Source organism: Notamacropus eugenii, chromosome 1, assembly GCF_028372415.1.
Source record: "Notamacropus eugenii isolate mMacEug1 chromosome 1, mMacEug1.pri_v2, whole genome shotgun sequence".
Lineage (NCBI taxonomy): Eukaryota > Metazoa > Chordata > Mammalia > Diprotodontia > Macropodidae > Notamacropus > Notamacropus eugenii.
Window position 1 is genome coordinate 101,366,385 of NC_092872.1, and position 16,845 is coordinate 101,383,229.

At 39.6% G+C, this 16,845-nt stretch overlaps 1 protein-coding gene across 2 annotated transcripts in view; it reads right to left on the minus strand.

The window, feature by feature from the left end:
* DOCK8 (dedicator of cytokinesis 8) overlaps window positions 1-14,432 on the minus strand; it is a 315,501-nt gene extending 301,069 nt beyond the window's left edge. The window contains exon 1 of one of the 2 annotated variants that reach the window (XM_072610925.1): window positions 14,114-14,432. In XM_072610925.1, coding sequence (XP_072467026.1) covers window positions 14,114-14,166 — 53 coding nt within the window. In that variant the 5' untranslated portion in view covers window positions 14,167-14,432. The remainder of the gene's footprint in view (window positions 1-14,113) is intronic. The other variant, XM_072610934.1, reaches the window with a different exon arrangement.
* Window positions 14,433-16,845: the final 2,413 nt, after the last annotated feature.

Consider the following 16,845-nt stretch of genomic DNA (forward strand, 5'->3'; position numbering starts at 1 on the left):
TATTTTTCATGATAAGAAATGACTCTCTGGGAGGAGGAAGAGGAGAAATAATTAGCAAAATGAAGGTAATATTTTTTAAAATAAATACATTTTAAATATATATGTAAACATACATACACACATGCATATTATGCATATATGTATATGTGTGTGTATGTGTATGTATAAAATTTCCTTGCCATATCTTATACTATCAATAGAAGTCAGAGATAGGGTTAGTTTTGAGAGAGACAAGGAGATGAATTCAGATTTGGACATATTGGGTTTTAGGTGTTAACGGGACATAAATGTACATACTTAGCAAGCAGCTAGAAATATAGAAAGAGTCTTGGGATGAAGTAGAAGGGTAAAAATATGTGTCAGGCAGTCATTGGCATGGTAATGAAAAATTGAAGTCAATGCAGATAAGGGAGTATAAAAAGGGAAGAGGACCAAGGATGAATCTTTGCTGATACCTGTGCTTAAGGGATGAGAGGAGAATTAGAAGTCAACAAAAGAGACCAGGAAAAAGTTCCATTACTTTATAGTCATTTTTCGTTTTGACCAAAAATAGTATTATTCACCTCAGTCATACATCTTGCTCACTTAACTTGGTTTTGAGTTACATTTCCATGACCTAAAACATGTATACACACATACAATGTCTAACCAATAAAGCTATTTCTTACCCTCACAGTCACAAAATCAAATCCAATTGCAACAAACTATGATATGCTACTAATGAAGGTGTGCTGTAAGTTCTGAAAGCAAGTGCCAGAAATATTTTTGAACAGAGGAGGCAGCATTGGGATAATTTATTTAAATGGACAAACTCATTTAGATGTATGAGCTCTGGTACATAGGTTAAATGGTGTACAGATTACAGTGTAGGGGGTTATCAAGGGAATTTCCTTATCAATTTGATGAGCTTACATGGGGCAAAACTTTGTTAAGTGCAAAGCATCTCTCTCTGAAGAATACAGATATGCCCACTGGCACTTTGTCGAGAAAGTTTTAATCTCAGTGCCTGAAATGAATTAGTTGGTTCACCTCTTGGGAGTATGGACTCTTATGAGAGGCATTATTCTTTTGTATTGGATGACAAAAGGGAGAAAATAGACTGTTTTCTAGACTTTTCACTTTTTGGGACCTTTCCCCTTCTGTCTTTTTTCCAGAAATATCCTAGGGGCAATAGACTATGGGAGATCCTTCCCTATGCACCTTACTTAAAACATTAATAGCTACCTCATAGCTGAGGTACATACGTGATGGCTCATGACATCTGAAGAAGAAACTATTAGGCAATGTCATTCCTGAACCCCAGCCTCCTCAAAAGAGGAAGCAGGGGATTTCATGGATAGCACTAGCCTTGTGGATAACCCCAAGTTTAAGGACTTAGGTATATAACCTGTGGAGAACAAGGGACTCTTCAGAGAAGGGTGATTCTTGGAGACAGAAAGGGATTGCATATATGACCCCCTAAATACCAAAATGATCACCCTCCAGGGATGAAAACACAAAGTAGAGGAACAAGCAACCTGGATCTTTTTCATTCCCCTATTGCAGTGAGATATTCAAACAGTATGAATGCTTTGGGGAGGTGGGAAGATATATGTATATATCTATATATAGGTATATCTCGAGTGCTTGTACAGGATTTGGGGACTCTGATGTTTATAACTATGAAGACCTAGACATAAGCTATGTTGGACATTTTGTAGAGTAAACTCTAGATGAGGAAATATAAAGAAAATAGTAGTCTCTTTATCAAAAAGTGAGTGATATTTGTGGGTTGGCCTCCAAGATTAGACCTGATCCTTGTGAGCTCAGGACTTGGGGGCACTGAGCCATGGCTAACAATAGTTACACCTCTTACATGTTTCCTTATCATGCACTGGGAAGGGGATATGGAAATAAAAGACTCTTTCAACTCCATAATCTCCTGAATCACAGCTTTAGGAGAGAATGGAGGCTTTGTGGCTGGTAGCCTAGAGGATACTTTTCTCTCTCCCTTTTTGGCACTAACATCTATGGAATGTTTTGTCTTCAGAATACTTTTCAGTGCTGTTCTGAGAGAGAAGCCAAAAGGTAGCAGCGCTACTTTGTTAAGATTTTTTGAGCTACTTCTGTGCTTTAGGGGGAATACCAAGGCATGACTCGCCAAGCACCTGGTGAAACATGGGAGTGGGCAACTACATTTGGGGACGGTTCCAATTTAGTGTGGGAGACAGGGGAAAGACATTATTTTCCTGTCTTCAAACACTGCATAATACTAAGGAAGTATCCTCTTCTGATTTATTGAACTTTTGTTTAAACACTGAAAGGACCAAATTTTCATCTTAAGAGGCAACATGATATAGTGGATAGTGTGTTGGACTTGGAATTAGGAGACCTGGAGTTTGAATTCTGCCTGATACCCTTGCTAGCTTTGTGATCATGTGCAGGTTAACTTGAGAGAGAGACAGCATGGCCTAATAGATGTGGCGCTGGACTTAGAATCAGGAAGACAGATGGGTTCAGATCCTACCTCAGATACTTAGCAGCTATTTAATTCTGGGCAGATCACTTAACCTATCTATCCTTTAGTTTCCCAACCTGTAAAATGAAAGGATTGGATTCTGTGGCTTCTAAGCTCTAAATCTATAATCTGTGATCAATAAAACTCAGATGCTCAGTTTCTTCATCTGTAACACGACAATACTAATGATGCTTGTACTAACTGCCTTAAAGGGTTGTTGTAAAGAAAGTGCTTCATAAGTTGTAAAGGGCTACAGAAATGTGAGTTATTACAAAGAGAAAGAGTGAGGTGAAGGTTATTATAGCACAGCAGGCTCTATCATCTCAGATTCAGATTATAGCTTTGTCACTAACTTGGAACTTACTGAATAAATCATTTCATTTTCTGATCTCCCTATAGAAGAGAAAACAATGATATCTGTTCTTTGTATCTTAAGAATACTGGAAGGGCTAATGGGGCATTCTGAGCTCCTTGGAAAAGGTGGTATTAATGTTTTGGCTATGTCATAAAGGGTGATCACAAAGGGAAAAAGAAAAAAAAGTAGATACTCAAATCTTTTATCTGGATAAAAATGAGCATAACTAGTTGCATAACAGGTAATTTCATTTTGTGATTAATAAGGAATTTTAATCGCCTTTCTACAAAGCACTTTATCTAAAAGATCTACTATCGTAGGAATTGGAGCCAGAAGGGTCAAAGAGCTCATCTCATCATTCTACCTCCTCATTTTACAGATGATGAAAGTAAAAACTTGAAGAGATTAAGACAATTGCCTACAGACACATAGATAGTAAGTGACAGAGTGAGGTTTTGGGCTCAAACCCAGTATCTCTGACCCCAAACCTAGTACTATTTCCAAAGTGCCCTTATATTATGTTACTTTAGATACGTCAAGCAAAGCAAAATACCATTCAGTCAGTCAACCAGCATTTATTAAGTGTGCACTGTATGCCAGGCACTGTGGCAAGTGGGAGTATACAAAGAAAGGCAAAAAAAGAAAACAAAATAAAACTCCACAAATTTCTGGTCAATTAACTCAAGTTTTCAAATAGATCTATGGACTCATCAATTTAGGAGTTCTCTACAAAGGTGCCAATCAAAACCCGTCCATGCCTGCCCCTCCTAAGGGAGCCTGGTGTGTGACTTCACAAAAATTTGCCACAGGAAGTCCACCTAGCATGCTGAAGGTTTTTCTCACTTTCTCCTGACATCAGGAGGTTCCCAGTAGAATTCTCTATCTGTTTGTTACCCCCTCCCTCTCTCCACTCAGCCAGCCCATTTTCTCTTTCTTCTTTGCTCTTTGGAGTTCTCCTGGTGGGTTATCTGTCACTCACAATTTGATCACTAGGTTTTAAATATTCTAGCTCCTCTGACTAAATATACTGACCCAACATAGCCATCTTTTAAATTTTTTCCCTAAAAGTACATGTCTTGATATTTTGAAAGATCAGTGGTTTCATCAGTGTGGGTACGTGTGATGGGAGCATGATACAAAACAATTAGACAAAAGGAGGAATTACATGAAGAATTTTGGAAATAGACTACAGACCTATCACGGAGGCATGATATAGTAATGGTAGAAGACTACAACTCTATGGCTATCTGCTTTAACCATTCACTTCTTCACTCTGCTCCATGTTAATGTCATTCTTCCAAAGGGGGAGGAAGCAAAATAAGGGGAACTGCTATTCTGGACATGATTCTGAGCAAAAAGGAAGAACTGGTTGGTGAAGTAGAAGTGATGGAAACTTTAAAAGGAAGTGACAACTACTTCTTAAAATAATGATAAAAAAATATTGATGGAGAAAGGGATAGTCTGATTCATACCCTAGATTTTGGGATTACAGATTTCAAATAGTTCAGTGAACAAATAGGTAGAATTTCACCTCCTGAAATTCTACCATCCAAGAGAGATGAGAAGTTTTCAAAAATGAAATTTTAATGATACAAACAGAAATTATTTTCACAAGGATATAGACATCACCAAAAGGGGGTGATGTCTAAAGAGACTGACATGGATACACAGAGAACTTGATGATCGGCTTCTATTACAAGGGCAGATAATGGAATAGGAATAAAAAATCAGAGATAGGGCCCTAAGAAGAATGGGGATGGGTGGTGCAGTGGATAGAGCAACCTAGCTCTGGAGTCAGAAGTACCTCAGTTCAAATCCAGTTTCAGACACTTACTAGCTATGTGACCCTGGGCAAGTCACCCAACCCCTTATTGCCTCCCCAGAACAAAAACTAAACCCATACAAAAATAGGAAAAAATGTCAAGGATGACATTTAGCTCAGAATAAACTATGGTTGGATATATATATATATATATATATATATATATATATATATATATATATATATATATAGATAGATAGATAGATAGATAGATAGATAGATAGATATATGTACACACACACATATATATATGTACACACACACATATATATCTATATACATAGTTTATATATATATGTGTATAATATGGTCCCAGGTTATGAAACCCTCTGACAGATAGCATACAGCATGTGGATAGAAAGTTAGCCTTACAGTGAGGAAGACTGGGGTTCCCATCTCTGATATACCCTTATCACTGTGCGATCCTGGCCAATCACTTGACTGCTCAGTGACCTTGTCAGCACTCCAAGACTGTAAATTACAGAAGAGCTGCAGATGGGCATTGCAAGAAGTTTCCTTCAGTGAGAACTCCCTGCCTATGCCAATGAAATCTCAAGTGTAGACAAAAATAAAATAAAATAACTGCCCCTCAGTTACTAATAGATACAGATTAATTTAGCTCTGTTCTCTCTTTTTGAGCACAGGGGGATGTGGGTTAACAAAAGAACTAATTATGTGACCTTGGGAAAGTTCTTTCCCCTCTCCGGACTGTAGTTTCCAAATCTATAAAGGGAGAGGGTTGGACCAAATAATCTCTAAGGTCCCTTCCGACTCTAAAGTTCTAGCAATGGTATCACTTTTACAAGATTAATTCCCCATCCCCACCCCCCTTTAAATGTTGCATTTCTATACAGATACATGTTGCATGTATCTCTTTCTCCCTCTCTAGCTAGCAGCATAGGATAGAGCTCCAGGTCTGAAGTCAGAAAGATTCATTTTCCTGAATTAAAATCTGGCCTCAGACACCTACTAGCTGTGTGATCCTGGGCAAGTCATTTCACCTTGTTTGCCTCAGTTTCCTTATCTGTCAAATGAGCTGGAGAAGGAAATGGCAAACTACTCCAGTATCTTTGTCAAGGAAACCCTAAATGGGGTCATGAAGGGTTATACAAGACTGAAACAACTGAACAACAGCCATCACCTGAATTTGGGGTAACTGGAGAGAGAAGGCATCAAGCTTAAGGAGGACTGGGAAAAACTCATGTAGTGATAGAGAGAAAAACAAATCCTTACAATATGGTGGGTTCTAGCACATAAAATTCACACCATCTACACTCAACAGGGTCCCTACCACTGGATCATACTTTTAAAAATTAATCTCTTATTAACTTCACATAATCTTCCTAGTACCTGTTCCAAACCTTCTCCTGTCTCAGGCTCCCAGCTCCACCTGCGTCTCAGCAGGTCACTGAAATTCAATCTTCTTTACTTAAGTCAATAAGAATGACATAGTTCTTCTCGTCCAAGCTTTCTCCTCTATTTGTGTCCTTGATTCCATGCCCTCCTGTCTTGTGGGCCCTTGATCCATCGATCACTTCCTTTCTTTCTTTCTCTCCTTCAGTGGTTCCATTTCTAATAGATATTTCCCATTTGTCTACAAACATTCTCAGATCATGGCATAGTAGAATGAGCACTAACTATAGTCATAGGACTTCAATATAAATGCCACCTCTGATATGTGTGTGTATGTATATATATATATATATATATATATATATATATATATATATATATATATATATATATATATATATATATATATATATACATACACACACACACACACACACACATATATATATACATATATAACCTTGGTTTCAGATTCCTCATTTGTTAAATAAAGACTTGAGCTAGTTGGTTGATGTTTGCAGTCCACTCCAGGTCTAGAACTGTGACTTTATAATTCCTCCTACTTTCTTATACAATCATCCCATATTTCTTTCTTGGTAAACTTCTTGGATGAGTGGCTTCTACTTGCTGACTCCATTTCTTCACTAACCCTCAACACCCTGACATATCTTTGGTCTTCATCACTATCCTCAAATTGCTCCTCTCCATGATTACCATTGACCGATTCATTGTCAAAGGATTTTTCTCAGTCATGTTCGGTCTTGATCTTTCTGCAGCATTTGACACTATTGACCATTAGAACGTATCCTCCTTAAGAGCAGGTACTTTTTTCTCATTAGTTGAATTCCTAGCACTTTACATAGGGCTTGCACATATTAAGCACTTACATGCTTGTTGACTGATTGACCACCTCTTAAAAAAAAAACTGATACTAACTCAGTTTGGACTTCCCGTTTATGTTTGCTTGTATTTCAATTTGGATTCTTCCCTCTAAACCCAAAAAGGAGATAACCCACTCCTGTATTCCAAGCTTGCCCTAATGCCTGGTACATTTTGGCCTACCTGACTTGAGACATGTCTTCAGATCCTTACTGGGATCTTCAGTTTACAACTCAGACTCAACATGTCCAAAAGTGATCTCATCACCTTTTTACCAAAACTTACCTTTCTTCCCAACTTCCTTATTTATGTCCTGTTCCTATTCCCCAAAGCTAAAAGTCTTAGTTATTTTTTAATCTCTCCTCATCATGTCTCACATCCAGTTAGGTACAAAATCCTATTGAATTCTACTCTGGCTGTATCCTTACCTTCACTTCCATTCTTCACACTGACATCTCCACCACCTAGTTAAGACACCTCATTAACTCCTATCTAGATTATTGGAAAAAGTCTAATTGGTCTCTTCACTTCCAATCTTACCCCATCTCGAATCCACCCTTCACACCATTGCCAATGTAATCTTCTTAACATACAGGTCTCATCATGTCATTCCCCTGTTCAAAAACATTCAGTGGCTCCCTATTTTCTAAGACACGAGCTTCTTAGTCTATTATTTATCCATCATTTGGCTCCAATTTTATTTTATATTACTTCTCTTCATGCACCCACTTATTTCATGTTCCAACCCAATTAGGCTAGTAATTATTTTCTGATTTTGTCCTGTATCTTCTAGTGTCTGTGTGCACTTGTGCAGTCCATCACTCACAATTGTAAAATATTCTTTCCCCTCTCTCTATCTATTGAAATCCTTCTCTTCTGAGGCACAGTTTAGGAGTCACTTCCTCCATAAAAACTTATCTAATCCCACTTCCACCCCCCAAGCTGAAAGTAATGTCCCCTTTCTTCAATTTTCTAATAACTATAATTTTCTCTGGACCTTCCCTTTGTATTTCATACTCTACCTTCTATCATGTTTATTTATATATTTGCTGGCTCATTAAATGATAAACTCTTTGAGGACAGATAATTTTTCATTTCTGTATCAGGTCATTGAATAGATTATATATGTGTATATATACATACATTATAGATGTATATGTGTATGTACACACACACACACACACACACACACACACACACACACACACATATATTCTACATCCCCAGCATCTGACACAATGTCTTGTTATATAGTACTTACTTGACGCATGCTTGCTGTTGTCTAACATAAGTTTAGATTTGGTATGAAAATACTACCATAGGTATGCATCGCCTGTCTCCCCTCTTCCTAGTTCCTGATAAGCCTCATCACCACAACAGGCTGGCCAAGCCTAAGAATATGTTTGTGAGGAACCACTCTATGAATGATCAGCAAAGTGAAAAATTCTTCCAGTTTTGGAAAATCTGCTTTTTCCTCCAGGAGTGGATGGGAGGAAGAGTATGCATCATGGACAATGTATTTCTCTAGCTTTACTGTATTTTTCATCTCAAGGTGTACAGTAGAAAGTATGTTGAAGTTGGATTTGGAGAACCCGGGTTCAAATCCTGCCTCTGGCATCTAGAGTTTGGACAATTCACTCAGTCTTTCTGGACCTCAATTTCCTTATCTGTAAAATTAAAGAGTAGTCCTTAGATGACCTCTAAATTCTTTTATAGCAGTAAATCTAAGATACTATGAGTTCACTATTTTTTTAAATATATAATTTATTTATTTTTCAGTTCTCAACATTCACTTCTACAGGAATTTGAATTCAAAATTTTCTCCCTATCTCTCTTCACTCTCCCATTCCAGGAGAGCATGCATCCCATCCACCCCTTCCCTCCAGTCTGTACTCCCTTCTATCATTATTTTTTGTTATCAGGAGAAAACATAGATAGTGAGGTGAAATATAAAGAACACAGGCTCTGGAGTTAAAGGCTGTGGGATCAAAATCTACCTCTGACTTACTCGCTGTGTGATCTTGGGCAAGTCATTTAACCTTGCTTAGGTGAGACTTGATTTCCTTATATTACAATAAGGAAGAGGTATTAGATGGAATCTTGCTCCAGAGCTAAGATCCTATTATTCTGTCTGAGGTAGAGGATAGAATACTTGGCATGGAATCAAGAATGGGGCTTGATTCTGGACTAGGCTCTTAACTCTTATGTGTCTCAAACAACTTCCTAAACAGTTATCTACTCAGGCACAGACAGATTATGATATACATTAGTTCCTCAAACTGATAAAGTCTCAGATCTCTTGTGTATTCCTGCATTTCTCTTTATCAAATGAAGCATTTTGGAAATCCTCATCCAATATGTTTTTTCTAAGACACCATGAGAGCAAGGACTGTGTCTCATCTAGGCAGCTAGATGGCATAGTGGAAAGAGCCCTGAGTCTGAAATCAGGAAGACCTGAGCTCAAATTTAACCTCCCACACTTATTTAGCTGTGTGACCCTGGGCAAGTCACTTAACCTCTGTGTGCCTCTGATTCCTCATTTATAAAATGGTGATAATAATAGTACCTACCTCTTGGGATTGTTGTAAGAATCAAATGAGATAATAAGTGTAAAGTACTTAAAACAGTCCCTGGTTCATAGTAAGCACAGTATAACTGTTGTTGAGTTGCTTTTCAGTCATGTCCAACTCTTCCTGATCCTTTGGCAAAGATACTGGAGTGGTTTTTCATTTCCTTCTCTGGCTCATTCTACAGATGAAGAAACTGAGGCCAACATGCTTAAGTGACTTGCCCAGGGTCCCACAGCTAATAAGTGTCAGACCAGATTTGAACTCAGGAAGATGAGTCTTTCTGACTCCAGGTCCAGCACTGTACCACCTAGCTGCCCAGATAAATGTTAGCTATCATTATTATTACTATCTAAGGCATAGCACAATAGTATAAACTCAGTATGCTCTTGAAATATCTGTGAAATTGTTGAATGGGATGAACATTTTGTTATTGAGTCATTCAGTCATGTCTAACTCTTCATGACCCCATGGATCATAGCATGCCAATACTGTCCTTGGGGTTTTCTTGGCAATGATACTGGAGTAGTTTGCCATTTCCTTTTCCAGCTCATTTTACAGATGAAGAAACTGAGGTAAATTGGGTTAAGTGACTTGGCCAGGGTCACACAGACAGTAAGTGTCTGAGGCCAGATTTGAACTCAGGTCTTCCTGTCTCTAGGCCCAGGGCTCTACCCACTAAGCCACCTAGCTGCCTCCAGTATTACATTTTGTAGCAATCTTTAATTTCTGACAGGTGGATGAAGAAACAAGAAAAAATATCTGTCAAAGTATTGAAGAACTTGCTTCAGCAGTATCCATCCTTTCTAACTTAAATTTAAGCCAAGAAATTGCTGTATACATGTAAGAAAAACATTCTCACTGAGTATAGCACTTAAGTGGCTATCTTTTCTCGGGGTGTGGAGTGCGGGGTTTGGAGCAGATTCATGAAATTCCTGGTGTGGAGATACCATCCACCCATGAAAAACTGTGACATATAGCATCAGAGAACTGTCTGGGGGCATTGAGGGGTTATGTGACTTGCCTATGGTAACACAGCTAGGATATGTCAAAGGTAGGCAGGACTCAAACCTATGTCTTCTTGATCTAATTTATCCACTTTATCCACTGCACTGTACTGCTTCTCACCATCTCCTTAATTTGTTTAAACAGGAGACTAATTTCAATACACACAAAAAAACCAGGCAGGACTACATTCTACACTTTTTTTCAACAGACTTGTGATTTTATCAGTGTGGAGAGCTCTGAGTGAAGAAGAAATTCCTTTTACTAAGGCAGATCAGCACTTTCCCCCCAATTTAATCTTAAAGAATTGGCTAGTGAGAGATTTCTGTGTCAGGCAGCCTGGGACTATATGCAGGTCTTCCTGGTTCAGAGGACAGATATGTAACTACTGTGATGTAATAAATAAACAAGAATAAATCGGCAGTGGATTGAATGCAGGAAATCCTGGGTTCAGATGTCTATGACACTTATTATTTGTATGGCCCTTAACCTTGCTATGCCTCAGTTTCCTCATATTGTCAAATGAAGGGATTAGACTCCATGGATTCTAAGTCCCTTTCAGCTCTAAATCTATGGCTATGAATGACTGTGACATTTTCTTCCTATGTTAAACGTGTACAAAGCTTGAACCAACATCAGCCAACTGATCTCATCATTCTATTTCCTTAAGTAACAATCACTATCAAACCTCTTTTGTCCCATTCATAAATAGATTGAAAAGGGAAAATTAATATAAAATGTTATGTAATATTCTATATTATTATACTAATATGATATTGGTATAATAGAATTAGAATAATACATTAGTATAACAGTATTAAATACATAATATAGGATCATCAGTATCTGAATAGCAGATTAGCCTTTATATTTTAAATTGAGGGAGAAGCTATTTAGTCAATGTTGAGAATTCTATTTTAATAAATGTTTGGAAGGCCATGATTGGAATGAAATCTGTCAGTACAACCACAGTCCAAGGATGTGTCCTCCATCCACTCTATGTTTGTAGAGCTCCAAGATATCCCCGGTGGCCTTCAGTCTCTGCCTGAAAACTCGGCCTTGTAAGTAATCCTACTCTCAGCTTTGACCTCACCCCCATGGTCAGTCTGGGGCCTCAAGACTAGATTAGTTCTCTGGCTTCCCATACAAGCTTCGAATTCCCTTTAAACCTCTGATGCCACCATCTTTTGGTGCCTTTAAATATTCACAAGAATGAAAGGCAGTGGCTTCCATTGCCCATGGCAATTCATCTAATCTACTGCGATTCTTTGCCCTGGGCAAGGACGTTACTCAGGAAAAGATTCCACACACTCAGGAGACAGATAATTGAAAATATAATTGAAAGACTTCATGCTTTGAGCACCTATTTGACACTAATTATAGTCTCAAGAAGCATTTTAGTCTGTATTAATCATCAGATTCCTTTTGTAGATGGGAAAATAATGCTACATGTGTGAAATGGCTTGTTCAAACTTTGATAGCCAGTAACTATGCTAGTAACAAAGCTGAATATAAACTCTGCAAGATCAGCCTAGGACTTCTAATTGCTTGTCCTGAGCAGTAGTAACAAATGTTGCCCTTCTGGCCAAATGGTACTTTCCTTAGTACAAGCTGGGATAGGGGTGGGGGGTCCTGGAGGGGGGATTTATTTTATCTGTCTAATTACTCTTTTATACACTCAGCTGAAAAGAAACTTCAAAAAATTCAAAGGATCATAGTTTCAAAGCTGAAGAGCATTTAGAGGACATATTTGGCCCTTGGAAAAAGGAATTAGATAATAAATTGATTTTTCAAGAATAGTTTTGGATTTTGATAAGATTGGGCATCTGAAAAAAAAAGTCAGTGTTTTGATTCATCAGTGGCAAGATAAGACAGAAGGTTCCAACCCCTCAACCTCCCAACAGGCAACAATTTTCAGTGGAGGAACTGCAGGCCAAGTGCCAAAGGTAAAAATGTGCTTATGTTTGGTCTCTCTTTATTTGTACTGTATCAAAGGTAGTACTGGTCTAATGGATAGGAAGCACGTTGGCTTTAGAGTCAGGAAGACCTGGGTCCAGACCCTACCTCTGCCACCTGAGTAACAAGAAAAGTTACATCACGGTCCAATGTCGTATACAGCTCTTTAAGAATATAAATTTTTAGAAAATATTATTTAAAAAAATATATGTTACAGACTAGTTGCCATGCTATGTAGCTGGGAGCAGTTTCCAGCCCAGAAGTTCCCTGCACCTATGAAGTCACGGGTCAGGAAAAAAAAGATTATAAACCCTAGGGATAGGAACCACGTCCCAAGTGGACTTTGCTGCACTGCTCAGGCTACATAAACGGTTTTTAAAATGCCCTTAGATACTTGCCAACCCTTTTTGTTTATTTAAATGTAGAATTTTTTTAAAATCACTTTTTCCACTTCATAGCTTCTCTTGAAAAGGGTATAAAAATAGCAGTGGCAGCAGGAGTCAGGCTATTTTTTGAAATGGCAAAATCAGAAGGGATGGGCAGTCGCCTCCAATCCTCCCACTTCTTGAAATGTTTCTCTGTCTCTCTCTGTCTCTCTCTGTCTCTCTCTGTCTCTCTCTCTCTCTCTCTCTGTCTGTCTGTCTCTCTGTCTCTGTCTGTCTGTACCTTTTCCTTACAGCCAACCTCTGAAACTGTAGTTTCTGAAGGACCCCACCCTCACCCCTCCCCGAACCAGATATGACTTTTCTTTCACAAGTCCCAGGGCCCGTCTGTCACTGCCCAAACACCAACCGGACTCAAACTGCTAGGTGAAAGATGTGTCTTCTCTGTTAAACCGGGCTGGGTTCTGCCAAGAGGGGGCAGGACAGAGGTTGGTGCGGGACGAGTGGAGACGGACTTTAAGAGAACAGCCCGACAGCGCGGGAGAAGGAAAAGCTCGGAACTGAATGACACCAGGAGGGCAGGAATGGGGATGGGAGAGGGAGACTTTTAGGCTCGGAGCCGCCGCGGAGGGAAATGTCTCACAGCAACAGAAGCCAGCGGTGCGCAGCTCCGGGAGAAGACGCTGAAAGCACCGCTTTAAAATGAATCCCAGCAGGGGATTCTTTTAATGAATACACCACACACACACACACCACACACACACACGCACACACAGACACCACACACACCACACACACGCACGCACACACACCACACACACACTCACACACACACACCACACACGCACACACACAGACACACGCACACACACACACACACACGCACGCACACACACCACACACACACACAAACACACACACACCACACACACACACACACGCACGCACACACACCACACACACACACAAACACACACACACCACACACACACCACACACACCACACACACCACACACACACTCACACACACACACACCACACAGACACACGCACACACACAGACACACGCACACACACACTTGCACACGCACGCACGCACACACACACACTTGCACACGCACGCACGCAGGACGGGCGATCAGTCATCCAGGCTCTCCAAAGGGTCGCCCCTCGCTCCGGACTCAGTGGGCTGCCTGGTGCTTGGGTCTATCTCGTCACCCCAGCTTCAGCACTGACGCTCCCCCTCCAACTGCCCCGCACAAACTTTGTCTGCGAGTCCGCCGGGATCGCCTTACCTGTTGATCTTGAGGGCGAACGCCCTGCGCTCGGCGGTGGGCAGCGTGGCCATGCCGGGTGCTCTCTCCTGCGTGGTTTCTAGGGTCCTGGGCTGGGCAGAGCAAGGGAGCAGCGGCAGCCGGGCATGCTGAGGGAGAAGTGAGCCTCATCTGTCAATTCTGGGTGGAAACTTCCGCATTTTCACCTTCACTGAAATCACCCAGGGGGAGGGCCCAGCCCTCCAGCTGCGGCTGGCTGCCAGCTCACCCCGGTCTGTCTGTCACCTTCCTCTTGCACGGAAACCTGAGCCCAGAAAACCCTTGGAGTTTTCACTTCTGCAGGGCTTGAGGAGAACGCACACACATGCACACCCTCATACACACACGTATGCACACACACACACGCTCCTTCCCTCTCTCTCCCTGGGACTTCCCAGACCAGTAACAGAAACAGTAACTCTCCTCCGTGGGTGCACTAGTAACAGCATCGGGATTATTAGCTGTAAATGTAGCTCTTTTCTAATGGTCTCTCTTCCTTCCCATTTCCTCCCTTTAAATAGACGGCAGCCAGAACCCAACCTAGAGAGTCAGTCTCTCCCATTGTCACTGATGGGGTGACTACTTGGTGCTGTTTGGAAAACTTTGCACTCTATGGTTCCTCAGGCAAAACTATGTCGCGAACCTTGGCCAATGTACCGAGCCTTTACGCCTTTGCCGTCAGATCTGTGACTAGCCTATTGTGTAAGCCAGGACAGAGCGCATAAGCCTCTCTGCCTGCCTGCCTCTCTTCTCTCTGTCTCTCTCTGTCTCTGTCTCTGTCTCTGTCTCTCTCTGTCTCTCTCTGTCTCTCTGTCTCTCTGTCTCTCTCTGTCTCTCTCTCTCTCTCTCTCTCTCTCTCTCTCTCTCTCTCTCTCTCTCTCTCTCTCTCTCTCTCATTTCTTTCCCAGTCTCATCCTTTCTTTCATCCCTTTCTCCTCTCCACTCCTCATCTAATCTTATCTCTATCCCTTCTCTGTCTGTATCTTTGTTTCCCTTCAACATCTTTTGTAGAGAAGATACTAGACTACTTAAAGTAGATTAAACATGGATGTAAAGTTAAATCTATCCTAGAAATGAGGAAACTGGGGCAATCAGCCTTAAGGTAAATGCTTTTCTTTAAGTAAATATCACACACCATAATCAAGAAGGTGTGGTTTGGGAATACATTGTATTTTATTGTCCATTTTCTGCTTTAGCTGTAACTAGTTAAAACTCAGATTCAGATTATTACTCTTTTCCTTCTTACTTGACAAAGTCCACTAGAGAGACAGCTGGCCCTGGAGTCTGGAAGACCCAAGTTTGGATTCCACCTCAGCTATGAGACTGGAGAAGTGATTTAGCTTCTCTGTGCCTCAAGTTCCTTGCCTGTAAGATGGGAGTACCAGTAGTACCTACCTCATAGAATTGTCAGAGGGGTCAAATGAGATAATATAGGCAAAGTGTTTTGCAAAGCATGAAAGTAAATGAAAATCTCAACTATGAATACTATATACTTCAAATTTTTAAAAACAGTATGGCAGCCTTCTCTCCCAGTTTATAATTTTCTTGCTGCTTAAACAGAGCAAAGTTTTGCCTAAAGTATTTTGCATAATTTGCATCACAAGAATAAAATACTTGAGGGTCTTCTGCCTCTTACCAATCTCTTTCATAATTTTTGCCTGTTTTCTGTAGCTCAAAGTAATTCTTCAGAGCTGGTTGGATGACTTTTTTTTTTTTTTAAAGATCAAAGGCACTCAAGCATTCATTATAACAAAGTCCACAGGTATAAAATTACATAGATGGCAAAAAGAGATAAAAGGGGAAAACACATCAAAATTTGGGACAATTTACTCAGAGAAGTCTCCTTACACTTTCTGGAGAGCAAAGTTAGCAAGATATTAAAGATTATGATTCATTCATGGGCTCTTCTTCAGATCATGGTTAAATGAAGGGCTGCCTGTAAGTTTTTTGGACTAGGAAATAATCTAAAACATATACATACACATATGATGTATGTATAGAAATATACGTATTTACACATATATTTTTATCTCTATATAAATATGTGCAGATACATATTTGTGTATATTATTCTAATGATAAGATATTGTATAACAAAATATAAATGTACAATATAAAATATAAACAATTATAATATAATATACAATACAAAATATATAAGGAATATAAACTATTTCTCTAATAACATAAAATATAATGATAAATATTATGTAATATATTTTCATCATAATGATAAATATTTGTCAGTATGCTTATATATTTAAAATATATATCCTCCAATAGATAAATGGTCAAAGGGTTTAAGCAGGCAGTTTCAAAAGAAGAACCATAGGCTCTCAATGGTTGTAGATAAAAACTCCAAATAATTAATAATCAGATAATTGTACATTAAAACAACTCTGTGGTTCTACCTCAGAGTGATCAGAATAACAGAAAATAAAAATAGTAGTTGTTGGAAGAGTTGTGGGAATGCAGGCACCCTAACGTACTACTGGAGGAACTATGAATTGGTTCATCCATTAAGGAAAGCAATTTGAAACTATTCCTCAAATGTCACTCTACTGTACCTATCCTTTAACAGAGTGATTTTACTACGTACTACTAGGCATTTACCCTAAACAGATGAAGGACAAAAGGAAAGGAGCCAAGTCTAACAAATATTTACAGCAATACTGTTTGATTTAATAAGGAACTAGAAAGTAAGGAAGTGCCAG